Genomic DNA, 25869 nt, shown 5'->3' with positions numbered 1-25869 from the left:
CAAGCTCCCAGGCGATGTCGCTGCTGCTGGCCTACCTACCACACTGTGTGGTGAGGATTTAGTTCATCCTTCCGCCTAGGAAGTCCCTCTGACCATTCTCTCCCTGCTCAAAGAGGTCTCCAGTTCTGCTTGCACATCTCCAGGGACGGGAGGCTCACCACCTAGTGACAGCCTGCGTTGGCTACAGCTGCTGCTAACTTCTGCCAGGTTCTGCAGCAATGGCGAAGGCCACCCAGAGTCCAATATGCCAAGGCTCAGGCTCTGGGACATCAGAGTTCCACAAAAGAAGCTTTACCTGGGGACTTACTGGGATGGGAGGGGTTGATACTTGTCGCAAAGATCTAAGCTGGGAGGATTTTCTGTTCACCTGCCTGCTGAGTGGCGCCCAGTTAAACAGAGAATACTACTATTCCTGGGTGTTCTGGTTAGGAGAGGTTTCGTGGAGTTTGTTTACCTTCGTTTCCCCAAAGCTTTGAAACAAGCTTTTCTCTGCACTTGGGCAAAGTATGTGGTTATGCCACAGAAGAAGGAGGGGGATGGAGAAGCCCTCAAATCCTCAGGCCACACGACACCCCTGCTCTGGTGGAATAGGTGGTCTCCACCTCCTCTGGGGTTGGGACACCAATCCCAGATCCTCCTTCCTCCTTCCTCCAGCCTTTCTGATGGGCTCAGGGTCACTGGGGCTGGAGGCCACGTGCCCAGTGCCCTGTACCCCAAGGCCAACCATTCTGAAGGCCAGCTGTCAGGGCCGGAGGGTATGGAAACCACCTAGGTAGGCCACTCTTCATTTTACCACGGAGGGGAAACCAAGCCCAGAGAGTGCATGAGACTTTCCCAGGGTCACACAGCTGGTTTGCAACCAGCTCTTGCAAAGGCTCAGAATCCTTTGAGGCAGAGCTGGACGGAAGCCACCGGTATTAGCCAGACTTTTGGTCACCTACAGCAGCAACTTTCAGGAAAAGGACCTTCTGGAATAATCCTGAGGGAGAGAGGAGTGTTTCAGAGGGAAACCATGGAAAGGGGTCACGGGGGGTCACCTCAGTAGGGGAGAGTCATTCTCGAGTCTGGACTCCTGGCCCACTCCAGACCTTCCGAACCAGGGTCCCTGTGGCTGGGAAATCCCTGGGTTTAGGAACCAGCCTGGGCTCACCAAGTCAGAGAAGGACGGGGACACCTGGCTTGAGTGGGACGTTCTGCAGGCAGGCAGGGCTAGGTCCTCAGGCTGGGGAAGAGGTGCCCATCCTCCAGGAAGCATGTGTGTAGCCCCCGGGGTCTGTGGGGCGTGGGAGCCAAGGGGGCAGTACCTTGTCCCAGGCCCAGCCTCACTTTCCGGAAAACTGGCCCGGCCTCGCCTTCTCCAGCTTCTGGCGCCGCTCAGGCGGGATACTCTGCAAGCTGATGCCGTGGTTGCTGGCCCTGTGGCGAAGGGAGGGGCGGCCTCATGGAGGGAGGATAGGCAGTAGGAGGGTGGGGTCCAGTGCAGGGCAGGAGGGGAGGGAGGGCATGGAGGGACCAACTCGGTCATGGCGCGTGAAGGCCGGATCCTCACCCCGGTTGCAGGTCAGGAGGTTTGGGGATGGGCTTGTCGAAGCCGCGTCTGCCCACCAGCCAGTACGTTTCCTCGCAGCCCTTGCCCTGGGGAGACACGGGGGAGGGGAGGACTCAGGCGGACTGAGGTGAGGGCCGGTGGATCTCGAGGTCTCAGTGGAACCGGGCGTGGCGAGTTGCGTCTTCCAGCCCGGCCTCACCTTCAGCTCCGTGCGACCCCGCACCTCGGTCTGGAAGCCCTCGTTTAGGGCGCAGAGAATCTCCACGGTGCTCCGGTTCACGTGGATGCGGTAAGCTGGGACGGCAGGGGACACCGTGAGCTCAGAGGACACCGTGAGCTCAGGACACCCCTCCCGCGCCCCCTCCCCGCCCCTCCCGCCCCGTCACACTCACGCAGCCCGGTGGACTCCATGCGCGAGGCGGTGTTGACCGTGTCCCCAAACAGGCAGTACCGCGGCATGGTGAGGCCCACCACGCCCGCCACGCACGGGCCTGTGGAGACACGCGGCGTCGGTGGGCTGGCTGGCCCGCGCTGAAGCTGGCCTGCTGGCGGCTGGGTGGCACCTAGGGCTCGGGGGGCCTTTAGCACCGCATAATCTCCACTGGCTTCCCAAAGAAACCCTCTCAAGCGTACCCTCCCAATTACAGTGCGGTGCCTGCTGTTAAAAGGTGGCTTCAAGACAAGTCCCCGCCCCCACCCACTCCACGAGTTTGCCTCCCATCTAGGAAACCTGGAGCCCGGCCCTAACGAGGGAGATGGGCTGGAGAGCCCGGGAAGGCGCGGAGTTACCCGAGTGCAGGCCGATGCGGATGCGCACGGGCACCTCGGGCATGTGCCGCATGCGGAAGGTGCCCACGGCACTGAGGATGTCCAGAGCCATGTTGGCGATCTCTGCTGCGTGCCGCTGCCCGTTCCGTTGGGGCAGCCCTGAGGCCACCATATAGGCGTCCCCGATTGTCTCCACCTGAGGAGAGAATTCAGTACTGAGCACCCCGCCAATGCCAATGTCCCTTGTCGGGAGGCCTAAACTGGGGTGAGTGCAGAGATCCTGGGGAGGCTTCCAGCTGGGGGACTGAGCTGGGGACCGGCAGAGGAGAAAAGGGACAGGAGGGCTGGGAAAGAGGATCGTGCTGGTGACCTCGGGCAAGGGGGCGGGGGCCGGAGAAGCTGAAGGAGGGCTTGCCCCCTACACACCCCACCTTGTAGACATCATGGGAGCCGATGATGGCGTCAAAGAGCGTGTAGAGGTCATTGAGCAGGTCCACCACTTCGATGGGCTCACTCATGGCTGAGATGGTGGTGAAACCCACAATGTCACTGAAGTACAGTGTCACCTCCTCGAAATACTCGGGCTCCACAGGTGTCCCCATCTTCAGCGCCTCAGCCACAGACCTGGGGATGGCAGGTGGTGAGCTCACCTGGAGGCTGCCCCAGTCTGGCTGGATTCCAGCTGTCCTCCCCACCCACCTCTCCCCATAGGCACCCACGGAGGCAGCATCTGCGTGAGCAGCCGGTCTGTCTTCTGCTTTTCCAGCTCCAGCTCCTCAGTGCGCTCCCGGATCAGGTCCTCCAGGTTGCTGGAGTACTGCTCCAGCATCCGCAGCATCGAGTCAATGATGTTCATCTTCCGGCCCTTGTTGATGCTCTTGAACTAGTAGGAAGAGGAAGCTGGTGGGGCTGCTGAGGACCTGGCCTGCCATGCCCCCTCATGGGGCTGTATTATTCCTGATCCTCTGCCCCCACCCCCTTTCATCTATACCCATCAAGCCCGTGCTGCCCTGTGCTGGGCACTGTGTTTTCACAAGTTATTAGGAGGTCACCTGTTCTGTTAGCAACTGACAGCCCAGTCTTTGGACTCCCAGGCCAAGGGTCCTTCTCCCTCACTAGGCCAAACACATACTCAATAAATGTCATTTGAATTGAATTAAATATTTCTCCCGCCCAGAGATCCATCTTCCACTCCAAAGGCCTCCACAGCCCCCATTCTAATTCTGTCCCCACCAAACCCTTAATCCTCAGACGACCCCTTAGGAAGTAGCCTGGAAGGTCAGAGATCCTGCCAGCTTGCCTTCCTGCAGTCTCCCCTCCCCAACCCCAAGTTGTTGGCAAACGGCCAGCCCAGTCCTTGCCCAGCCCAGCCCCTGACCAGCTCGAAGGTGCGGTCCATGGAGGGCCGAAGTTCCGGCTGCTCCGCCCAGCACTGTTTCATCAGCTGGATGCACTCCATGGGCGCCTGGTCCATGGACACCGAGGGTCGACACAGCGGAGGGGGGCTCTGTACCCTCTTCACCACTTCTGGAGGCATGAAGGGAACAAGAGAGGGGGTGTGCCGGAACAGAAGCCACCTCTGACTCTGGCCTGATTGCTGAAGCTCAAGAGGAGGGGGCTGGAAGGGGAAGCTTCAGTAGGTGGGGAAGTGTAGTGCGGGAGGTGTTGCTGGGAGCAACAGGACCCTGAACCCTGGGGGCCAGGGGGCGGTAGGAGGGGCCAGGCAAAGAGACTGACATTTATTGCACATAAGACAAGTGAGCGTTAGAGTGATCAAGCAGCATGCTGTATTCTATACATGATAATATAGATCTGAACCAGATCCGTCTGCTCTGTTTCCCCCTTCCCCCTATGGTGCTGCCTCCCTGGGGCCCCTAAGAACCAGAGAGGAGCTTGCTACCACCGTTGGGGCAGCAGGCTGGGTCCAGGGTCGGGACAGAGGAAACAACTGACGTCTGGGTGCTGGCCGCCCCTCCCATCCTGATGCTTGGCTCTCCACAGCCCTGACCCTTCAGAACTCAGCTCTAGGGAGTCCCACATAAGTTAAGTCTCAGCACCGAGCGAGGTTGGGTCTCTGCCTAACAGCAGGGTGTCTTTCTAGTCCAAAGGCCAGGCGAGGGCGGCCGTACCCTCGGGAGTCAGCTCCAGCATGGCGTAAGGGGCGCTGCGGCACACGACCTCTTGCATGATGATGCCCAGACTGAAGACGTCGCCGGCCAGCGTTCCCCGGCGCTCCAGGGCCGGGTCCCGAAGCAGCTCCGGGGCTGTCCATAGCTGGTCTGGGGTCGGGGAAGGGGGCGTGGGCACACGGAGGGCCATAGAGGCGCTAGGGACAGACCCCCCCCACACCCTCACCAGAAAGCCCAGGCTCGCACCCGCTCAACTCCCCAGCCTCAGTCTGGCCCTGCTGCCCGCAGTGATCCCCAGGAGAAACTACCAGAAACCCAGAGCAGGTCTCAGAAAGCCGGGCCCTCACAAATAGGACCCGCCCTTTAGACAAATTGGTGCCGAGAGCAGACTAGGTCCCTTGGGCACAAGCCCCGCCCTTAGGCAAAGCCCCACTAGAAGCAGACCCCCCCCCCAAAGGGCAGGAGCTCCGCCCCTCAGGCACAAGTCCCACCCTCTAACGACTCCCCGCCTCCCCAGTCACGGAGCCTGACCCCCTTCATCTTAGAGGTCACAAGACCTCCTCCGCGGCAGGAGTCCCGTCCGGTGGGTGTGGGATGGAGAGAGTGCGAGAGAAGGAGGAAAGGAGAGGGCCTTGAAACAACGGGGATGCGGGGGCTGCTCGGCCGCCCGGGAGGCAGCCGGGGAATCCTACCCTCCGCGCTGGGAGGCTCCGGTAACACCCTCTGCGCTTCCAGCAGTCGCCCATGACCGTGGTCGGTGACTTTAAGCACGAACCTCCCGTCCACCACGCAGTTCCGTGACTTCAGCCGCCCGTGGGCCACGCCTCGATGGTGCAGATACCTTATTCCCTGGAAGGAGTGGCGTCAGGGGCAGCCTCAGCCCACGCGGTTCCCCCCGCCGGCTCCTCCCCGCCGCAGCCCACCCGGTCCCACCCCGACACGCACACCTTGATGAGGTCCAGTAGGAGGGAGGACTTGAACATCCAGTCCAGCTTTATGTCTCTCTGAGCTAGGAGGTCTTGGAGGGAGCCACGGGCACAGTGCTCTGAGACCACAGCCAGCATCCCTTCCCCGGGGGCCGCGGCACCGCCAGCTCCCCCCGCCAGGAAGAGCCCCAGGTAGAGGGCCACGTTCTCATGCCGGAGCTCCCGGATCTGGGGGTGGGGGTGGGAATTAACAGGCATTTGCTGTTTTGGGAGAGAGGTGGGGAGGAGGCTGTTCTTCAGGTCTGTTTTTGATTGGAGGATGGGGTAAAAATGGTGAGTGGAGAGGTCTATAGGGCATGTCGGGGCTTCCTTCTACAGATACCTTCTCTCTCTAGGAAAGACAACACAGTCAAAGGCCACCGTGCAGACACTGAACGTGGTGTTAACTTAAAGTTATGAATGAAAAGACAATTTTGCGCTGACAAATCAGGACCCAGGCAGTTTCTGATTTATTAACCATAAGACTTTGAACTTCCTGGGTCTTAAGGGAAAACACCTCATGAAGGAAAAGCTCCTGGTACTCACCGCCCCCCACCCCCAACTTCTGATATAACCGTCCCTTGGGGGGAGAATCAGGCAGACACTGCAGTGCTTTCAAAAATCACCAGAAGTGGCTTATGCTGGTGACTCAGCCCAGGGCTGCTTTGCTTGTTACATCATTGTGCCAGATAGATGCACCCCCCCCCGCCCCGCCCCCCGCCACGTTAAGGAAGAAGGACTAACTAGTTGAGCTGTGTCCCAGAGGAGCCAGCAACAAGGCCACACCCACTCGGTGGGACAGAGGCCCTCACAGTCTGGCTGGGAAAATGAGGGCTAGTGGGTGACTGGTGCCCTTTCTAGTTTTTCTTTGGTCCAACAAGGGGCTTCTTTTCATCTTAATGCCTGTTGTTAAACGGTGATTTAGTCCGTTGACAACTGGTAGCCCACTTAATGACTTAAGTCATTCTGCAGCTGTGACCAAGAGCTTCTGTGGAGGCATCCGGGAAGGAGGCCAGGCCAAGGCTGTATGGTGTTAGGGGTAAGGGGGACACTAAGGTTGGAATGACCAGAATAAGCCAGTTTATAGCCTCCTTGCCAACTTTCCACATCACTCAGGATGCACCAACTAGGCCATTCTGTGCAAGCAGCCTGACAGAACTGGAAACCCATTTATTTTCTAGCATTCACTCAACAAACATTCACTGGATGTCTCTAATGTTCCAGACACTGTGCTGGGTGCTGGAAATATTAATACAATGGAGGGGGAAGGGGAAAAGCCCTCACTCAGCTTACAGTGCAGGGAGGGAGGCAGATAAGAAATAAGCAAGCACACACAGGTGAACAATTACAAATCATGATCAACACCTCCAAGGAAAGAACTAGTGTTATAAGAGAGCACGATAAGAAACCTGCTTTAGAGAGGAAGGGACACTTCACTGAGAGCTCTTCGTCGTCCCTGCCACAGTGGGGTCTACTTGGACTCAGCTGCAAAGAGAAGGCAAGGAGGGAGGAAACGATGGCCACCTCACACCCCATCACAGGCCCACTCTCACCTTGGAGAAGGCCATCTTGGTCGCTGGGCGGATAGCTATGTGCTGTTCCCCCGGGAATTTCTTCAGCCAAACCCAGTCTCCCTGGAGCAGAGACAGGAGTAGGGAACTCTGTTTCTCAAAACCCCATGATGTGAGGACCCGTAGAGAGCCCCCGTGTTTCCCTTGGCTCCCTGCCCCAGAACCCATCTTCCATGTGACAAAGAGCTTCAGGAACAAGGGGTATAACATCTGCCAGCCCACTTCACAGCCAGCTGCGTGACAGCCCGCCCGTGGGAAAGAGAGACGCAGAGGCTGTCCTCACCACGCCAGATGCGCTCACCAACAGCCCTATTAAGTGAGCCATCACCATCACAAGTGTCACTGAAATCACAGCCCTCATCACCACCCGCTGCCATAAGAGAGCACTGTGCTGGGCGTCAAGGAGTCTGGGTAGATCACGCGTTATTACAGACTAACGGTGAAGGATAGACAGCTCCCCTGCAGGCTCTGGGCCTTGCTGTCCTCAGCTGTCCGCAGGGCCAGTTCATGGGCGTGCGACCCATGCGGTCCCCCAGGGCCCTGTGCTCAGAAGGGCCTGAGCTTGGTTCAGTGATCTGCTGCTGTCATCCTGAATGAACAAAGGGCACCTCATTTTTATTTTGCCCTAGACCTTGCAGATTATGTAGTTGGCCTTGCCTGTTGATAAAGGATTTGGACTAGGAGGGAATTCTGGGGGTTTGGTACTGACCCCTAAAGAAGATTTGGAAATAAATGTGGAGACATTTTTAATTGTCACAAAAACTGGGGGCTGTGATCAGTGGACAGAGTCAGAGACAAGTGGCGCTAAACATTCTTCAAGGCATAGGGTCCTGCCCCAAACGACAATAGTGTTCTACTGGGAAATGGCTGCAATGGCCTCTAGGTGACATGCTGGGAGTCTCTGCATTCTCTCCACAACATGACACCCAAGAGCTCTAAATCTCCACTCCCTCTTCATTAGTGGAGCGCTCTCCCAGCGCTCTCTGAATCTGTTCTCATTATCTCCCACCCATCCCACCACATTCAGATCTGCTGGCCCCGTGGTTAATGTCCTAATGCCCTTCTGTGACTTTCTTTTTCCCCTCTAAGTCTTGCTGCTCCAGAGTGTGATCTGATTGGGGTAGAAGTGCTGGGTGGGGCCAAGACATGGGTCTGGCTTGAGTCAGAGATTAGCTCAGTCTGGAAGCCCCTTCCTGAACAATCCAATCCTGGAAAAGTCCTCTTTGTGACCATGAGATCACTTCCCAGATGAACCTCTGTCTCAATCTTTCCAGGGAGGCCTGTGCCCTTCAGTAACCCAAAGGCTTGGAGCACTGAGGGGGAGGACGATGACCTCAGTGGCCTCTTCAGGCTACATGCTGGTCCCATCAAACTCCCCACCCTCAGGCCTCTAGTCTTTAGGCCACTGTGATTAGCCTTTGAAGAGCCCTCACCCGGATAATGGCTAAGGGAAAATCCCCCAGCAGGAAGGATTCCCAGATGCTCCCCTTTGAGGAGGAATCCATGAACTCTCCCTAGTTCCCATTCTGGGCTCCTACCCCCATTTCCTGGACTCCGCAAGATACGACGCAACTCCAGGAACAGAGCCCGGCCTGCCCGGGTCTCAGGCTCACCTCATAGAGGCCAATGTTGGTGTAATCCGGGCTCTGGCTGTGGATGCTGCGAACGTCTGACAAGCTGCGGGCGGCCAGACTCCATCGACTCCCCTGGGCCACCTGGAGGGTAGAGGTCAGTGCATGGGGTCAAAATATACCATGGGGTCAGAGTCCTGGGTTGAGGTCAGGCTTAAATCTGGGGATTAAAGAGGGGAAGGGAAGAAATCTTAGTTCGGGCAGGTGATAATGACATTACTTCCCAAGTACACGACACTTCAGAGCTTACAAAACAAACACATTCATTTTCTGTTGGCGCTTCACCCTATCCAAGGAAAGCGGTCAGGACAGGGGCTGTTATCCTCATTGCACACATGAGGGCGTTGATCCCAGCACTCAGACCTGGGATGGAGCGAAGGCAGAAACCAGGCCTTCCCAGGTGGGGGCTGGGGTGAGGGCTGGCCCAGGCAGGGGACCGAACATATAGGGGAGGACAGCTGGGTCCTGGCTCCCCTGCTCCCCTACCTTCCGAGAGCTGCTCCTCTGCGGGGGGAGGAAGGTGACGTCATCCAGAGTCAGGATGATCTTGTTGGGGCCGGAGACCATTTGGATGTGAAGTAGCCGGTGCCTGGTAGAGAAAGGAGGTCATCTTCGCAAAGGGGACCAAGGTCCATGAGAGGAAGCCAGTGGGGGAAAATGCTGGCTCAGGGGAGGGCAGTCATCCGCAAACCAGACGCCCCCTGGGACTCCGCCAGCCCTCCAAGACTCCTTCCTTCTCCCCCTCTCCAAAAGACATCCTCCCTCCTTCTACTCTTGAGTGGGCCCAGCCTGCTGCACAGTTGCATTTCTGGCAGGTGGAGAGCCAAGCTCCTCTCCTACTTACCCTACTCACCTAAAATAATGGGCCAGGAAGGCCCCTGTCAGCCCCATCAAAACCACCAGGAGGAAGCCGAGAAAGACGACGCCGGGCTCCACTCCTGGAGGGGCAGTGAGAGGAGAGATGCTGAGGACTGTAGCAGAGGGGAGGCATCCTCTCTAGCAGAGGTTCCCAGCCCCCGGGCCGCAGACGTATTAGGAACCTGGCCGCACAGCAGGAGGTGAGCGGCGTGAGTGAGCGAAGCTTCATCTGCCGCTGCCCATAGCTGGCATCACCACCTGAATACCCCCCCGCCCCGCCCCAGTCCGTGGAAAAACTGTTGTCCACGAAACAGGTCCCTGCTGCCAAAAAGGTTAGGGACCGCTGCTCTCTAGGGAAGAATGCGGTCACGTCAAATCTTGGAGGCTCCAGAAAAGGGGGATGGGAGCCCATAACAGGATCTAGGGAAAGGTCCTGGGGTCCTGCAAAGGGCGGGGCGGGGGGTGGTCTGGGAATGCTAGAAAGGTTCCAAGAGGGCTCCAGGGGCTTGGCAAGACGGGGGTCCTGCACAAGCCAGGGGTCTCTAAGGAGGACCTGAAAGGGCCTCCACCAGGAGTTACAGGATGAGAGTTCACTCTCTTTCACCACTTTGTGGAGGGTTCATGGTCACTGTCCCAGTGTGGGCTGGGATGTTCGCCCTCACCTCCGTTGCAGATGATGTCTGGGTCGAACCAACACGAGGGGTCAGGCCCAGGCCCCCGTCCCCCTCTAGGAAAATGCACCGGGGTTCCGGCGGAGCGGAAGAAGCCCCGGGTGGGGTTCAGCACGTATGTGGCGAACAGCCGGTCCCCGGCTGCATCCGTGTCCAGCAGCACAAAGGAGGGCTCCTCGGCTCCTCCCAGGGCCCCACAGAAGCCGGGGACCTGGGCATCCTGGACGTGGCGGGCCACGGCTGCTCCGGACACCCAGCCGCCACCTGCGGCCGCCCGCGCTCGCGCCACGCCCCCGGCCAACAAGAAGACCGAGTCATAGATGGTGCCGAAGAGAGGGGATACCTGGGGAGGAAGGGAAGGGGTTCAGGTTTCAGGGTCACGGCCGGTAAATAGACGGGGACTTACTGTCTCCGCCTATCCTTTCACTGGGCCCTTTGAGTCCTTCAAGCCCTGTGTGTTTTGACTGTTCACACCTCCTAGTTAGTGGTTCCATATCTCTCCTCATTGGCTCTCTCTTCCTCTCTCCCAATTGTCTATCCCACCCCTTTTTACCACTGCCCTTTCCTCTTTTCAGTATTCTTACGCTCTTCTTATCACTTGTCACTTCTAACTCCAATACCTACATCTCCTCTCTTCCCTCTCCCTTTGGTTGCCCTGCATATATTTTTAAAATCATTACCTACCATTCATTGAAAGCCTTCTTTCTCGTCTTTTGGTTGGCTTCTATTTTCTATCTTTAGGTCTTTTCTTTTCCCCAAGGCAACCACCTGATCTCACGGAGCTTCTCTATTATTCCCAGTTCCCATCTCTCACAGCGCCAGGCACTGTGTAGAGCACTAGGGATATATCAGGGTACAAGACAGAGTCCCTATCTCGAGGAATCTTTCCTCTAGTGGGGAGAGACAGACAGGGATGTTAATGCAGTGTAATGAGTGAGGGAGGGGTAACTGAGGGAGCTGAGGAGACAGAAAAGATGCCCAGTCCAGGCTGGGGGAGGAGGAAGAGGCTTCCAGAAGTGACCATCCCTCAGGGGACGAATCCGAAATATCTGGGGGAGTGTAGGGACAGGAGAGAGGGAACAGTACACCCAGTAGCACAGAAGCAAAAGAGAAGGTCACATCTCGGGAACCCAAAGTAGCTCGGTCTGGCTGAAGTTCAAGAAAGAAGGAAGAGAGAGGAAAACATGAGACCTGATAAACCAAGTGAAGAGACCTGTATCTATCCAGGGCAAGAGAAGCCACTGGGAGACTTTGGATGGGGGCGTGACACAGTCAGATGTGTCGGATTTCTGAAGTTCACTCTGATTGCTGGGTGGAGAAGGGCCTGGGGTAGGTAAGTGTTGAAGCAGAGACCACTTGGGAGATTTTATTTGGGGATTTGGACCAGAGGTGCTGTGGCCTGAACCAGGGGTGTGACAGTGAGGATGGATAAAGTAGATGGATTCAAATGACCTTTGGGAAGCATAAGTGACAGAATTTGGTGTCTGGATGTTGGGGGAAGGGTTAGAGGAATCAAGGGTGACTCCCAGGGGTCTCACTTGGGCAGCTAGGTGAAAGGCTATGCTACTTACTGAGAACTGAAGAGGGTTTCCCCACCATTTCCCCCACCTCTACTTCCCCACCTGTCCTCCATCCCATCTCACCACTGTTCTCAGGGAATCCTGGATATTAGCTGCTTGATGGGAATAAGCTGTGAATCTAGATGGTTATAGAAGCCCTTGCTCCACCTAGGGACCTTTCTGCTTCTCACAAGATGTAAGGCTCTCAAAAAGTTAAGACCACTAGGTGAAGCCCCAGAGGAAACACCTCCGAACTGGGCATGGAGGCTGGATCTGTATTCTCCCTCCTTCCTGCTCTCTTAAGAACACTGGTTGTTTGATACAGACTGTATGTCATGGCCGTGTTGGAAGTGGGTTTACTTTAAATAGACTGCAAAAGATGCTGCAGTGCAGAGTTTGTTAGCGTTTGCTCCTCGGAGCTGACCTTGAGATGTCTCATTGCCAACTCTCTGGAAGCAATTCCAATACACAAAGCTGCTCCAAGCAAGGCCAGAGCCTGTACATCACCCAGGACATGCAGAGCTGCTGGTTATTCTCTCCCTGCTGGCCTCCTACTCCTTCCTATTGACTGCATCCTCCTCTCATTCCATCGACTCTATCCACTTCTCTTCCCATTGCCTCCAGCCTCCATCTCCCCTTTTTGGCTATTCTCTGCTCTCTTCCCCTCTTCCCTCCTCCCTGGTCCCTCTACCTGCTGCAGATTGAGGTCAGGGGGCAGCTCCTGATGCTCTTGGGCCCTGCGCAGACTGTCCAGCACGCTGCCTCCCGGGGGACAGTGACGCGTGAGGGTGAGCACCGCATCGTGGGCCTTGCGAAGCTGTGAGCTGTTGGCGAGCACGGCCAAGGCGTCCGGGCCTGGAGACAAGGCGTAGTGCAGCGTGTCGAAGGGCAGGAAGACCAGGGACCCATCAGCCAAGCCCAGCTCCTCTGCAGCCTCCAGCAGGCAGCGCTGCTCCTCACCGCCCAGCAGGACCGAGTGCATCACCATGATCACTGCTGCGGACAAGAGGCTCCGCTCGGTGCTCTGTCCTTTTCTCGCTGGACGGCCGACCCCCCCGCATCCTGCAGGGGAGCCTACCTCTGACTCTGGGTCCACCTTGGACCCTCCTCAGGGCCTCCCGGGCTCCAGACAGGTCCGAGGGCTCCATAGAGGTCACCAGGGCAACGGGCAGACCCCGGGCCCTGAGCGCCGTGGAAAGTGCGCGTCCCGCCTCCACCCACAGGTCCTGGGGGGCGGTGACCACGGCCACGTGCGCCCAGCGGAACGCGCGCAGGAGGGCGTAGAGCGCATCCGCCGCGGGCGTCACCGCGGGAGCCGTGGTGCCCGCCGCCCGCATTCCGGGGCAGCCCCAGGGAACCAGGGCGATCCCCGCCTCTTGAGCTAGTAGCTCCGCCGGCCGGCAGGCTGCGGGGTTCACCGGCCCCACGAGGCCCGAGACGCGGGTGAGCGCGGAGGTAACCGCCCCCAGCGAGCCCGGCGTCCGGCACGGCTCGGGCAGCAGCGCGACCTCGAAGCGGGGGCCGTCCTCCAGGGCAGCTTCGTGGTTCAGGCGGGCGGCGGCCAGGCGGGCGGCCAGGTCCGGGCGGGCACGGGCGAAGATGGGGTCGCAGGCCCAGGGGCCCAGCACCCCAACTGTGAACACAGCGGAGAGGGCGGGGCGCGGCAGGAGCAGCAGTGGCAGCAGCAGCAGCAGGGGGCGCAGCAGAGGCCGGGGCCGGGACGGCGTCCGGGGAAGGCCGGGCGGAGACGGAGCCTCCCGCGTGGGGGCGCAGAGCCCGGGGTCCCGAAGCCCACCCGCGAGGAGGGCGCGGGCGGTCATTGCCGGCTTCTGAGAGCATAAACAGAGCAGCATGAGAGGACGCGACCCCCAGGGCTCTCTTAGGGCTCTCCGCAACCCCCAAGGTTCTCAAAGCCCAATTAACCCACGGCTTGTCTATTGCTTCCACACCCGCCTCCGCGGGCTTGGACTATATGGGGTCAGGGGCATAGCCTGGAAGCACCCCCTTTCCCCCCCGTTTTGCTCTGCTTCCCGCTCCCCCTTGTCTGCCCCTTTCCCCCTCTTAGAGCTGTCAGGGGTCAGTGGGGACACTCCCATTCCCTTCCATGGTCTCTTTCCGGCAGGAAGGACCTGGAGTCCGTGTGGAGGGGGCTCTGCCACTCACCGGAAAGTCCGGGGCTCGGGCCAGGGCCGGGGCTCGGGGTCACAGGGCCGATCCTTCTGACGCCCTCCCACGGGTCTCCTTTGCCAGGGCCCAGGGCGGGGGTGTGGGAAGAGCCGCCCAGAGCCCTTAATCTCCCCAAGCTGATTAGGGTCTCTTAAGCAGGCAGGGAGGGGCTGGTGGAGGATGGGGCTCCCTGGGGTGGGTTCTGTCCTAGCTTCCAGGCAGCCAGCCAGATTCTTTCCCCTCCCTGTGTCCCAAGCCCCCCACCATAACCCCCAGCATAAAAGCAGCCGCAGGTCCCCCTGTCAGGCTGCTGCCACATTACCCTGCTCAGCCTGGGAAACAGCAAGATGTGCCCATGGAGACCTGTGGGTGATCAGTCCTGGGGTCCCATTTCCTCCAATCTTGTTTCCAGTTCTGCCGGCCAAGTCAGAACCAAGTCCCTTGGCTGGCAAAGTCTACACCCAGAGACCAAACCCAAACCCAGTCTGATACCTGCCTTCTCTCACCTGCCCACACTTGATTCTCTGACCTCCACTTCTCCATGCCTAGGTAAGCATCCCTTTGGCTTTGGGTAGGCAGAACCCCAGGAAGAAATGGAAAGAACTCTGACCTTGGGCAGGCCTGGGTTCAAATTCCTCCTTATTGGCCTTGTGACCTTGGGAAAGTTTCTTAATCTCTCCCAAGATTGTTGTGGAAATTATCTGTGACAACGAATATAATTGCCAGGAAGACAAAAATGGTGAAGACAATTTTAAAGAAGAATATAATGGGATACTTGCCGTACTATATATCAAAATTTATTACAAAACTATAATAATTAAAACACTGTAGTATCGGTGCAGGGATAAACAAATAAACCAATTGGGCAGAATAGAGACTACTGAAACAAACCCAGCAAAAATGGAAATTTGATGTATGAAGGAGTGGACATTTCTTATCAGCTTTTCCACAAATGGAGCTGATTAGTTAGCCATACAGGAGGGGGAGGGAGGAGGTAGAATTTGATCCCTATCTCACACTACAAAATCAATTCCAGGTTAAAAACATACATAAAAACACAATTTTAAAGTTTAAATGAATCATTTTCCAACTATCATGGCAAAGATTGGATCAGGAAAGAATATCAGTGGATGCTAAAGCTAGGAAGAAATTTTGATGAGGAGCAGGATATTTGCATATCTTCTTTTTTTTGAAATATGTATTTATTTGTTTGGCTGTATGGGGTCTTTGTTGCGGCACAGGGATCTTCATTGCCTGCATTGCGGCCAGCGGCATCTAGTTCCCTGACCAGGGATCGAACCTGGATCCCCTGCACTGGGAGCGTCGAATCTTAACCACTGGACCACCAGGGAAGTCCCCAGAGTATTTGCATGTCTTAAGGTGTCTCCCTACCAATTGCTTATGAGTTTGGGGGAGCAAAAAAATAAAAAGCAGTTATTAGGGCTTCCCTGGTGGTGCAGTGGTTGAGAATCTGCCTGCTAATGCAGGGGACACCGGTTCGAGCCCTGGTCTGGGAGTATCCCACATGCCACGGAGCAGCTAGGCCCGTGCACCACAACTACTGAGCCTGCACTCTAGAGCCCGCGAGCCACAACTACCGAGCCTGTGCGTCTGGAACCTGTGCTCTGCAACAAGAGAGGCCGCGATAGTGAGAGGCCCGCGCACCGCGATGAAGAGTAGCCCCCGCTTGCCACAACTAGAGAAAGCCCTCGCACAGAAACGAAGACCCAGCACAGCAAAAATAAATTAATAACAATAAAAAAAGCAGTGATTATACAGTGGAGAAATTGGACAACACTTTGACTAGCATTGGTCAACCAATGAGGGGCAGATAGACATTGTGTACCTCCAGACATCATAACCTGAGAAAGATACAATACTACATCTTTGTAATACTGCACAGATGCAATACTGCACAATATTCATCTGTGTATGTTCCAGCTGAGAGTGCATCAATCTAATCTCAAGGAAACAGGAGATAAACACAAAATAAGGAACATTCTACTGAAAAGAGGGGAGGGGCCTGTATTCTTCAAAATAGTCAATATCATAAAAGACAAATAAAGGTTGAGGAAATGTTCCAGATTAAAGGAAGCTAAAAAGATATGACAATTAAATGCAATACCTGCCTCTAGTTTGGAACCTGTACAAAGGGTTTTTAAAACTGCTATATGGTTATAGAGTTCATAGGATTATAAAAATGCTATAAAGTGTATCAACATCAAATTTGTCAACTGACGAAACTGGGATATGAACAGGAGATTTGATAAAAGTATTTTATCAGTGTAAATTTTGAACTGTGCTATCCCTATTTGTAGGAAGTACACACTGAAGTATTTAGCTGTAAAGCACCATAATGTATGTAACTTACCCTCAAATAGATCAGAAGAAATATATGTACATGTTTTATGTCATAAGTATTACATACTATATGTTGTATATTATACTTATCAAATGATAAACAAATGTGATTAAATGTTAACACTATCTGGGTAAAGGGTATATGAATGTTCTTTGTACTATTTTTATCTTTGCAGCATTTTGTAAATTTGAAATTATTTCCCAATAAAAATTAATAAAAAATTTTTAGATAAAAAGAGAATGTCTTTATCAATTCAGAGTAGGAAAGAATTTCTTAAACAAAACACATAAAGTACAAACCATAAAGGAAAATATTCATAAATTTGAAAATATTAAAATTAAAATTTCTGGTCAAAAAATCATATCACAAAGAGAAAACATGAGCCACCAACAAGAAGAAGATATTTGCAAAACATTAACAAAGAGTTAGTACCAAAATATATATTGGATACTATAAAAGATAACCCAGTAGAAAAATGGGCATAGGAAAGGAACAGGCAAGTCATAAGAAAAGCCTAAGGAAAAATGCCCAACCTCACTAATAATCAAGGAAATGCAAAATAAAACAGTGAGATACCATTAACATCCATCAGATTGGCAAAAATAAGAAAGCGTGATAATTTCAAACGTTGGTATGAATCTGAGCAAACACAAAACCTACATATTTGTGACGAGGGTGTAAATTGGTGGGCTGTTTGGCAATTAACTTATTAGAGTTGAAGCAATTCCACTTGTAGGAATTACCCTAGAGGAACTAACATTTATTTGTATATGAAGAGACATAAGGATTCATTTATTCATTCAAAAAAAACTCACTGAGTTTCTACTATGTCCCAGGCACTGTTCTAGGCTCTGGGGATACAGCAGTGAATAAAGAGTTAAGATCTCATGGAGGTGGACACAATCACTATATTTAGGGATTTTTCTGTATGTTTGAAATATTTGATAATTTAAATTTTTAAAAAATGTTTATGTCTGACCTGTAGTAGAGTCTCAAAACCTAGTAGGTATCAATGTTTATTTATATAGTCCTGGGCTTCTTACTTTCCGTAGGGGTTATTTCCCCCAAGTCTCTCCTCTTCTAACACAACAACTCTAGGAATCATGGATTCTCCACCCAACCCTTCCATTTCACAGATGGTAAGACTGAGGCCCGGAGAGTGATTTGGCTTACTCCATAATCTCCTTTTTTTTTTTTTATTGGGGTATAGTTGTTTTACAATGTTATGTTAATTTCTACTATACAGCAAAGTGAAGTAGAGTTCCCTGTGCTATATAGCAGGTTCTCATTAGTTATCTATTTTATACATATTAGGGTATATATGTCAATCCCAATCTCCCAATTCATCTCACCCCCACCCCCCCCACCCTGGCTTTTCCCCCTTGGTATCCATACATTTGTTCTCTATGTCTGTGTCTCTATTTCTGCCTTGCAAACCAGTTCATCTGTACCATTTTTCTAGATTCCACATATATGTGTTAATATATATTTGTTTTGCTCTTTCTGACTTACCTCACTCTGTATGACAGTCTCTAGGTCCATCCACGACTCTACAAATGACCCAATTTCATCCCTTTTTATGGCTGAGTAATATTCCATTGTATATATGTACCACATCTTCTTTATCCATTCACCTGTTGATGGACATTTAGGTTGCTTCCGTGACCTGGCTATTGTAAATAGTGCTGCAATGAGCACTGTGGTACATGACTCTTTTTGAATTATGGTTTTCTCAGGGTATATGCCCAGTAGTGGGATTGCTGGGTCGAATGGTAGTTCTATTTGTAGTTTTTTAAGAAACCTCCATACTGTTCTCCATAGTGGCTGTATCAATTTACATTCCCACCAACTGTGCAAGAGGGTTCCCTTTTCTCCACACCCTCTCCAGCATTTATTGTTTGTAGATTTTCTGATGATGGCCATTCTGGCCAGTGTGAGGTGATACCTCATTGTAGTTTTGATCTGCATTTCTCTAATAATTAGTGATGCTGAGCATCTTTTCATGTGCCTCTTGGCCACCTGTATGTCTTCTTTGGAGAAATTTCTATTTAGGTCTTCCACCCATTTTTTGGTTGGGTTGTTTGATTTTTTGATATTGAGCTGCATGAGCTGTTTGTATATCTTGGATTCTCCTAGGATCCGTGAAGTGACAACTAATGTAGATAGTGATGAGGAGCGAATTTTTTTTCTTTACTTTTAAAAATTGTGGGAAATATGCATCACATAAAATTTACCATTTGAGCCATTTTTAAGTGTATCATTCAATGGCATTAAATATATTCACATTGTTGGACCACCATCACCACTATCCATCTCTAAAACTTTTTCCTCATCCCAAACTGAAACTCCATGTCCAGCAAACAATAATTCCCATTTCCCCTCCCTCTAGCCCCTGGTAACCACACTTCTACTTTTTGTCTCTATGAATTTGACTACTCTGGGTGCCTCATGTAAGTGGAATCATACAGTATTTGTCCTTTTGTGACCGGCTTATTTCCCTTAGCATAATGTACTCAAATTTTAACCATGTTATAGCTTGTATCAAAATTTCCTTCCTTTTTAAGGCTGAATAATATTTCATTATATGCATAGACCACATTTTGTTTATCCATTCATCCCTCCCCGGACATTTGGTTTACTTCCACCTTTTGGCTATTGTAAATAATCCTGCTATGAACATGGGTGTACAAATACCCGTTCCAGTCCCTGCTTTCAATTCTTTTGGGTATATATCTAGAAGTGGAATTGCTGGATCAGGTGATTTTTTTTTTTTTTTTTGCGGTACGCGGGCCTCTCACTGTTGTGGTCTCTCCCGTTGCGGAGCACAGGCTCCGGACGCGCAGGCTCAGCGGCCATGGCTCACGGGCCCAGCCGCTCCGCGGCATGTGGGATCTTCCCGACCCGGGGCACGAACCCGTGTTCCCTGCATCGGCAGGCGGACTCTCAACCACTGCGCCACCAGGGAAGCCCCAGGTGATAATTTTATGTTTAATTTTTTATTTTTTATTTGGAATTGCCACACTGTTTTCCCCAGAGTCTGCACCAATTTATATTTGGGAAGGGGGACAGAATATTTTAAATCTGTGCTGGTCCTCATGCCAGGATCACACAGCCAGACTTCACCCTCCCTTCCAGACCCATACCGGAGCTTGTCTATGTTTCTCGTCTGTTGCCAGCTAAATTTGTATTCAATCTGTAAAGTACCGAAGCAAAATATCCTCTTACACAAAGGGGCGGGGCCAGCTCTTAAAGTAGCTGTTCTGCTGGAGTTACCAGAGGGCAGAATTACATTTAAATCCAACTCTATAAATAACCGCAGCTACAGGTGGAGTGCCCCTCTGGCAGGTCTTGGTTCTCCTTCGTTAGAGGGCAAAGTAAAATGTCTTTCTTCTGGGATTTTTAGTCCTTCCCCCGCCTCCCATAAAGTCATTAAATTTGGGGCTGACAGAAGGAATTAGAAGCCTCTGTTTGTGGAGTCACTGCAGCAGCAGACAAAAAAAAAAAAAAAAATTCCTTAAATTTAAATGAGGCAAAAGGACTTTTGAAACCAATCTGGCCTGAATCTCAGAGTAGCCTGGGGGAGTCTAAGTCTTAAAACATAATTCCAGTTGAGTTTGAAAAGAACACTGAGTCTAAAAAAAGAGAAGGTGAAAGCCAGGATTCCATTCAACTGCAGTTGTAACCGTTAAAGAATAGAGAGGAGGGAACATACAAATATATCATTTTTCCCTATTCAATTAGAAGATAAATTTTAAATCCCCACTTTTGTTATTTCTGATAATACATGTTTCTTGTACAAGTGAAAGCATACAAAAATGTGTAAGTAAGGGCTTCCCTGGTGGCGCAGTGGTTGAGAATCTGCCTGCCAAGGCAGGGGACACGGGTTCGAGCCCTGGTCTGGGAGGATCCCACATGCCACGGAGCAACTAAGCTCTTGCGCCACAACTACTGAGCCTGCGCGTCTGGAGCCCGTGCTCCGCAACGAGAGAGGCCGCGATAGTGAGAGGCCCGCGCACCGCGATGAAGAGTGGCCCCGGCTCGCTGCAACTAGAGAAAGCCCTCGCACAGAAAAGAAGATCCAACACAGCCAAAAGTAAATAAATAAATAAAATTTTAAAAAAAAATGTGTAAGTAAAAAATGAAAGTCTTGCAATAATAACCAATGTTAATAGCTTTTAAAAATGCATGTATGAGAAAACAAATCATTCTACGTACTGCTTTACAATCTTCTTCACTCCTTAAAAATATTTTATTTTATATTTTTGATAAAAGATAATACACTTCCCTGTTTAAAAAATAAAATAAGGAATTTTCTGGCAGTCCAGTGGTTGGGACTCGTGCTTTCACTGGGGAGGGCCGGGGTTCGGTTCCTGGTCCGGGAAATAGGATCCCACGGGCCACAAGGCATGGCCAAAAAATAAATAAATAAAATTAAAAATTTAAAACATAAAATAAATAAAAAAGAGTACAATGAAAGTCTCCCTCTCACCCTTGTCTCCTGGAATCTCACTGCCCCAAAGAGGCAACCATTGTTAGATTCTTGTCTATCCTCTGGAGGCCCTTCTGCATACACAAGCAAATAAAAACATATTTTCATATAGTTCCCTTATTTTCATAAAAGATATTACTGTTCTGTACCTTGATATTTTATTTTAATGATAGATCTTGGAGGACTTTCCATTTTTTGTTTCATAGAGAGCTGATTATAGCTGCATAATATTCCATTGAATGAAGATATTGTAACTTGGCTGACCAGTTAATCTTGCTATTACTAGCACTGCTCCAAAAAATAACCCTGTCCAGACCTCATTCTGCTGTGTGTGCAAGCACACTGGTAGGGTAAATTGCAAAATCAAAGGGTCTATGCACTGTGAATTGGATAGGTGTTGCCAAATTGTCCCCTACAGGGATTATAGCAATTTACTAGCAATAACTAGAGTGTCTTTTTGCCCACAGCCTGGATACAGAGTACATTAAAAAAATTTTCAATCTGCTATTTGAAAAAAAAGCATAAAAATATCTCAGTGTGGTTTAAATTGGCATTTCTCGTATGAGTGAGGCTGAATATGTTTTCATGTTTGTAAGCCATTTGAATATCACTTTCTGTGAATTGATAGTTTATATCCTTTGCTCACTTTTCTATTGTGTTATTGGTCTTTTTCTCATAATTTTTTAGAGTTCTTTAAATGTTGGGTTAATTACACATTTGTGATACAATTTGCAAAAAAAATATTTTTCCCAGTTTATATGTTTAGTGGTTGCTTATAACCTGGGTGTGCTTTTGCCAAGCACCTTTTTTTTTTTTTTTTTTTTTATAGCGGTGCACGAGCCTCTCACTGTTGTGGTCTCTCCGGTTGCGGAGCACAGGCTCCGGACGCGCAGACTCAGCGGCCATGGCTCACGGGCCCAGCCGCGCCGCGGCATGTGGGATCTTCCCCGACCTGGGCACGAACCCGTGTCCTCTGCATCGGTAGGTGGACTCTCAACCACTGCGCCACCAGGGAAGCCCTGCCAAGCATCTTTTTAAATGTGTTTTTTTGTTAATGCTGTTTGGATACTAAGTCATTGTCTTAAAAGTCTTTGCCTTGCCAAGGTTATAAATGAATTCTCCAATGTTTTCTTTAAGGACTTATAGTTTCACCTTTGATGACCCATTTGGAATTTATCCTGATGTTAGGCATCAGTAATGGATCCAACTTTCCTTCTGGCTGGCTCTCATTGCCTTATTATTATTCATTGAATAATTCAGTTTTCCCCCATATTAATCATAAAGAACATTCCTGAATGTATTTGCATCTATTTCTGGGCTTTGTCTTCTCTTCCATTGGTCAGTCTGCCTAATATGAACCAGCACCATACTGTTTTCATTACTGAAATATTATAATATTTTTAAATAACGAAGAGAGCTACTTCCACCCCCGTCTCATTGCTCTTCTTTTCCAGAATTTTCCTGGCTATTCTTATGCATTTTTTTAAATATAGTCTTTATAATCACTTCGTCTAAGTTTTTTCCCCAAAGAATTAGTACTTTCATTGTTACCGTGTTAAATTTATAAATGTATGGAACATTCATATTTTATGATGTTGAAGCTCTCTATACAAGAATATGACATATATGTTGATTTGTTCAAGTGTACTTTTGCGTCCTGGAGTGTTTTAAACTTCTCTTTAATGTAGGTATGATATGGTTTTTGCTAAGTTTATTAGAAGGTATTTTGTCTTTTAATTGCTTTTGTAGGGTCTTTTATATCTTCTAACTTGTTGCTGCTTGTTAATGTCTATTTTTCTCTTTATAATATACCTTGGGCATTTTCTCATGTTCTTAGATACAGATTTACCTCATTTTCCCATGTTTTTCCATATAGACTTACCTCATTTCCTTAAATAGTGTTCTTCTGTTTGAACGTATATAAAGGTAAGGATCTTGTGATGGGGAGATTATTCTGGATTATCTGAGTGGGCCCTAAATCCCATCACAAATGTCCTTGTAAGAGGGAGGCAGAGGGAAATTTGAGACAGAAGAAGGCAATGGTGGACTGAAGCAAGACACTAGCTGCTGACTTTGAAGATGGATGAAGACGCTGTGAGTTAAGAAACCCGAGGAGTGCAGCTCTAGAAGCTGGAAAAGGCTGGGAAATAGGTATAATTCACAAACGATAAATGCACCCATATTAAACGTACAGTTTGATAGGATTATGACAAACGTGTATACCCCTGTAACCACCACCCCAATCAAGATATAGAACCTTTCATCACCTCAAAAAGTTCTCTTGTGGGAGTGGGGGAGGGATGGATTGGGAGTTTGGGGTTAGCAGATGCAAACCATTGTACATAGAACGGATAAACAACAAGGTCCGACTGTGCAGCACAGGACAGGGAACTATATTCAATATCCTGTGGTAGGGACTTCCCTGGTGGTCCAGTGGTTAAGACTTCGCCTTCCAGTGCAGGGGGGTGCAGGTTCGACCCCTGGTTGGGGAGCTAAGATCCCACATGCCTCGGGGCCAAAAAACCAAAACATAAAACAAAAGCAATATGGCAACAAATTCAATAAAGACTTTAAAAATGGCCCACCTCGGGCTTCCCTGGTGGCGCAGTGGTTGAGAGTCTGCCTGCCGATGCAGGGGGCACGGGTTCGTGCCCCGGTCCGGGAAGATCCCACATGCTGTGGAGCTGCTGTGCCCGTGAGCCACGGCCGCTGAGCCTGCGCGTCCGGAGCCTGTGCTCCGCAACGGGAGAAAATAAACATAACATTGTAAATCAACTATTCTTCAATAAAATAATTTTTTTAAAAAAAGGTTCTCTTGTGGCTGTTTCCAGTCAGTTCTCTCCCACCCCTGGCCCCGGGGAAGCACTTGTTCCTCTCACCATAGACCGGTTTGGCTTTTTTTAAAAAAATTGAGATATAATCCACATATAATGTTTTATTAGCTTTAGGTGTACAACATAGTGATTTGATATAGGTACATACTGAAAAATGATTACCACAATAAGTTTAGTTAACATCCATCAACACACATAATAACAAATTTTTTTCTTGTGGTGAGAATTTTTAAGATCTACTCTCTTAGAAACTTTCAAATATACAATACAGTATTGTTAACTGTAGTCACCATGTTGTGCATTACACCCCCAGGACTTATTTATCTTATAACTGGAAGTTTATACATTTTGATCACCTTCACCCAGTTTTCCCACTCCCCATCCCCCGACCTCTGGCAACCACCAATCTGTTCTTTGTATTTATAAGTTCATGTTTGTTTGTTTGTTTAAAATACCTCCCCACCGCCCCAGTTCAGGTTTTAAAAAAATTCCACATATGAGATCATGAAAGTATTTGTCTTTGATTTATTTCACTTAGCATAATGCCCATAAGGTTCATCTATGTTACTGCAAATGGCAGAATGTCCTTCAAATTTTACAGCTGAGTAATATTCCATTGTATGTATGTGCCACATCTTCTTTATCCATTCATCTGTCGATGGACACTTAGGTTGCTTCCGTGTCTTGGTTATTGTAAACAATGCTGCTATGAACATGGGGGTGTAGGCATCACTTTGGATAGTGATTTCATTTCTTTCAGCTAGATACCTGTAAGTGGATTACTGGATTTTTTGTAGTTCTATTTTTCATATTTTGAGGAACCTCCTTACTGTTTTCCACAGTGACTGCACCAATTTACATTCCCGCCACTAGCGCACAAGCGTTCCCTTTTCTCCACAGCCTTACCAACACTTGTTATTTCTTGTCTTTTTAAAGTAAGCTCCATTCTAACAGGCGTGAGGTGATATTTTATTTTGCTTTTCCATTTGGCTTGCTTTGGAAACTTTTCTTCTTCCTCTCTACTCACCACCATCCGCCCCACTCAGTCAGAAAGTTGAAAAGAATCTAGATTCTAGAATTTTAGTTCCAGATTTTTAAAAATACTGTCTTTTATTTTTTTAATGTCTTTTCTGTTTTTATGATTCTTTCTAATCAGTTGCATTAAGTTTCTCAAAAATTTGGAACAGTACTTAAGACTTAACCACATGTTTTGCTGGTTTCCTTTCTCACCATTGTTTCTTGTTTATCATGTTTTATCATTTACTGTGTTCTCAACTCTGATTCATGTTTACGTAGCAGGGTTGTAAATTTACACACACACTCAGATGTGCACATGATGGAAACGCTTCATGTCTGTGACTGCTCTTCCTTCCTTTCCCCTGCCGGCAGCAGGAGAAAAGACATTAACCTGATAGTTAACGGAATCTCTGTCTCCTCCAGATTAGATGCTGTCTTTGAAGTAGGTACACAGTCATTTCCAAGTTCATCTTCTCAACAGGGCTGTCCTTCCCCTTCTCATCTCATCAGGTGGCATCCAGGCATGGTGGGAGAGGGGGGCTATCCTTGTGCCGTTCTCAGCAGGTTTCTGACCCAAGCTGGGCTGGGCTGGCCTCCGGGCTGGTGTATGCTTGGGGCAACAGGTCCCACCTGGCCTCGGGCATGTCATGGCATCCACTGCTTCTGACCCTCCATGCCCGTGGCCACCAATGACTCCTCTCTTCCACCCAAGCCCTCAGCTGGCACGGTGGCCTCTCAGCAGATTGGCATCCCCTCACTGTGCCAAGCTGGGGGCCCTGGATCCCTTGCAACATGCTGCATCTCGAGGCTCTTCTCTCTTCCCTCCTTCCTCTGCGTCTTCTGCACTCTTACGCAAATCCCTGTTGGGTGCAGCTACCTAAGGGTCTTCTTCTGGTTTGAAATATCTCCCAGTCTGTTCCATGAGCTGCCCCCATACCCACCTGGATGGTTCCACCATGCCAGCACTCCCCAATTCCAAACCAAAAAGGGAAAACAAGAACATGTGGGCCTGACTTTTCTTTTTCTCTTCCCCTTTCATATCCTCCAGGGCCTGAAGAGTTGGGCTTTGCTTCCTTAAGAGGAAAAATTAAGTGCTCTCTCTTAGCCGGGTTTGCCCCTATGCCTTCCCTTTCTCCTCCTTGGGACACTAAACCTTGCGACTCAGTCTTGAGGTGAGGTGCAAGGGCTGTTTTCATCGCACTGTGGAGTGAACACTGCTTTTGCATTGACAGGCCTGAGTTTTTACATTTGCACCACAGACTTCTTTGGAAATAGGACTTACTAAGGATGGAAATAATTA

The 25869-nt window shown here is 50.4% G+C and overlaps 1 protein-coding gene across 1 annotated transcript; it reads right to left on the bottom strand.

Moving 5' to 3' along the window:
- Nucleotides 1–1322: 1322 nt before the first annotated feature.
- Nucleotides 1323–13521, bottom strand: GUCY2D (guanylate cyclase 2D, retinal; the record flags this gene model as incomplete). The annotated part of the gene is made up of 18 exons (XM_082860858.1): nucleotides 1323–1416; nucleotides 1550–1635; nucleotides 1749–1843; nucleotides 1942–2040; nucleotides 2339–2513; nucleotides 2749–2941; nucleotides 3037–3200; nucleotides 3696–3844; nucleotides 4447–4596; nucleotides 5139–5295; nucleotides 5394–5600; nucleotides 6965–7045; nucleotides 8596–8697; nucleotides 9100–9202; nucleotides 9467–9551; nucleotides 10134–10485; nucleotides 12393–12697; nucleotides 12780–13521. 18 exons carry the CDS (start codon nucleotides 13519–13521, stop codon nucleotides 1323–1325), a joined length of 3339 nt encoding a protein of 1112 aa, XP_082716984.1.
- Nucleotides 13522–25869: the final 12348 nt, after the last annotated feature.

This window comes from Leucopleurus acutus (genome assembly GCF_964270905.1).
Source record: "Leucopleurus acutus genome assembly, chromosome: 19".
Lineage (NCBI taxonomy): Eukaryota > Metazoa > Chordata > Mammalia > Artiodactyla > Delphinidae > Leucopleurus > Leucopleurus acutus.
This window is presented reverse-complemented; position numbering and strand designations above follow the sequence as displayed.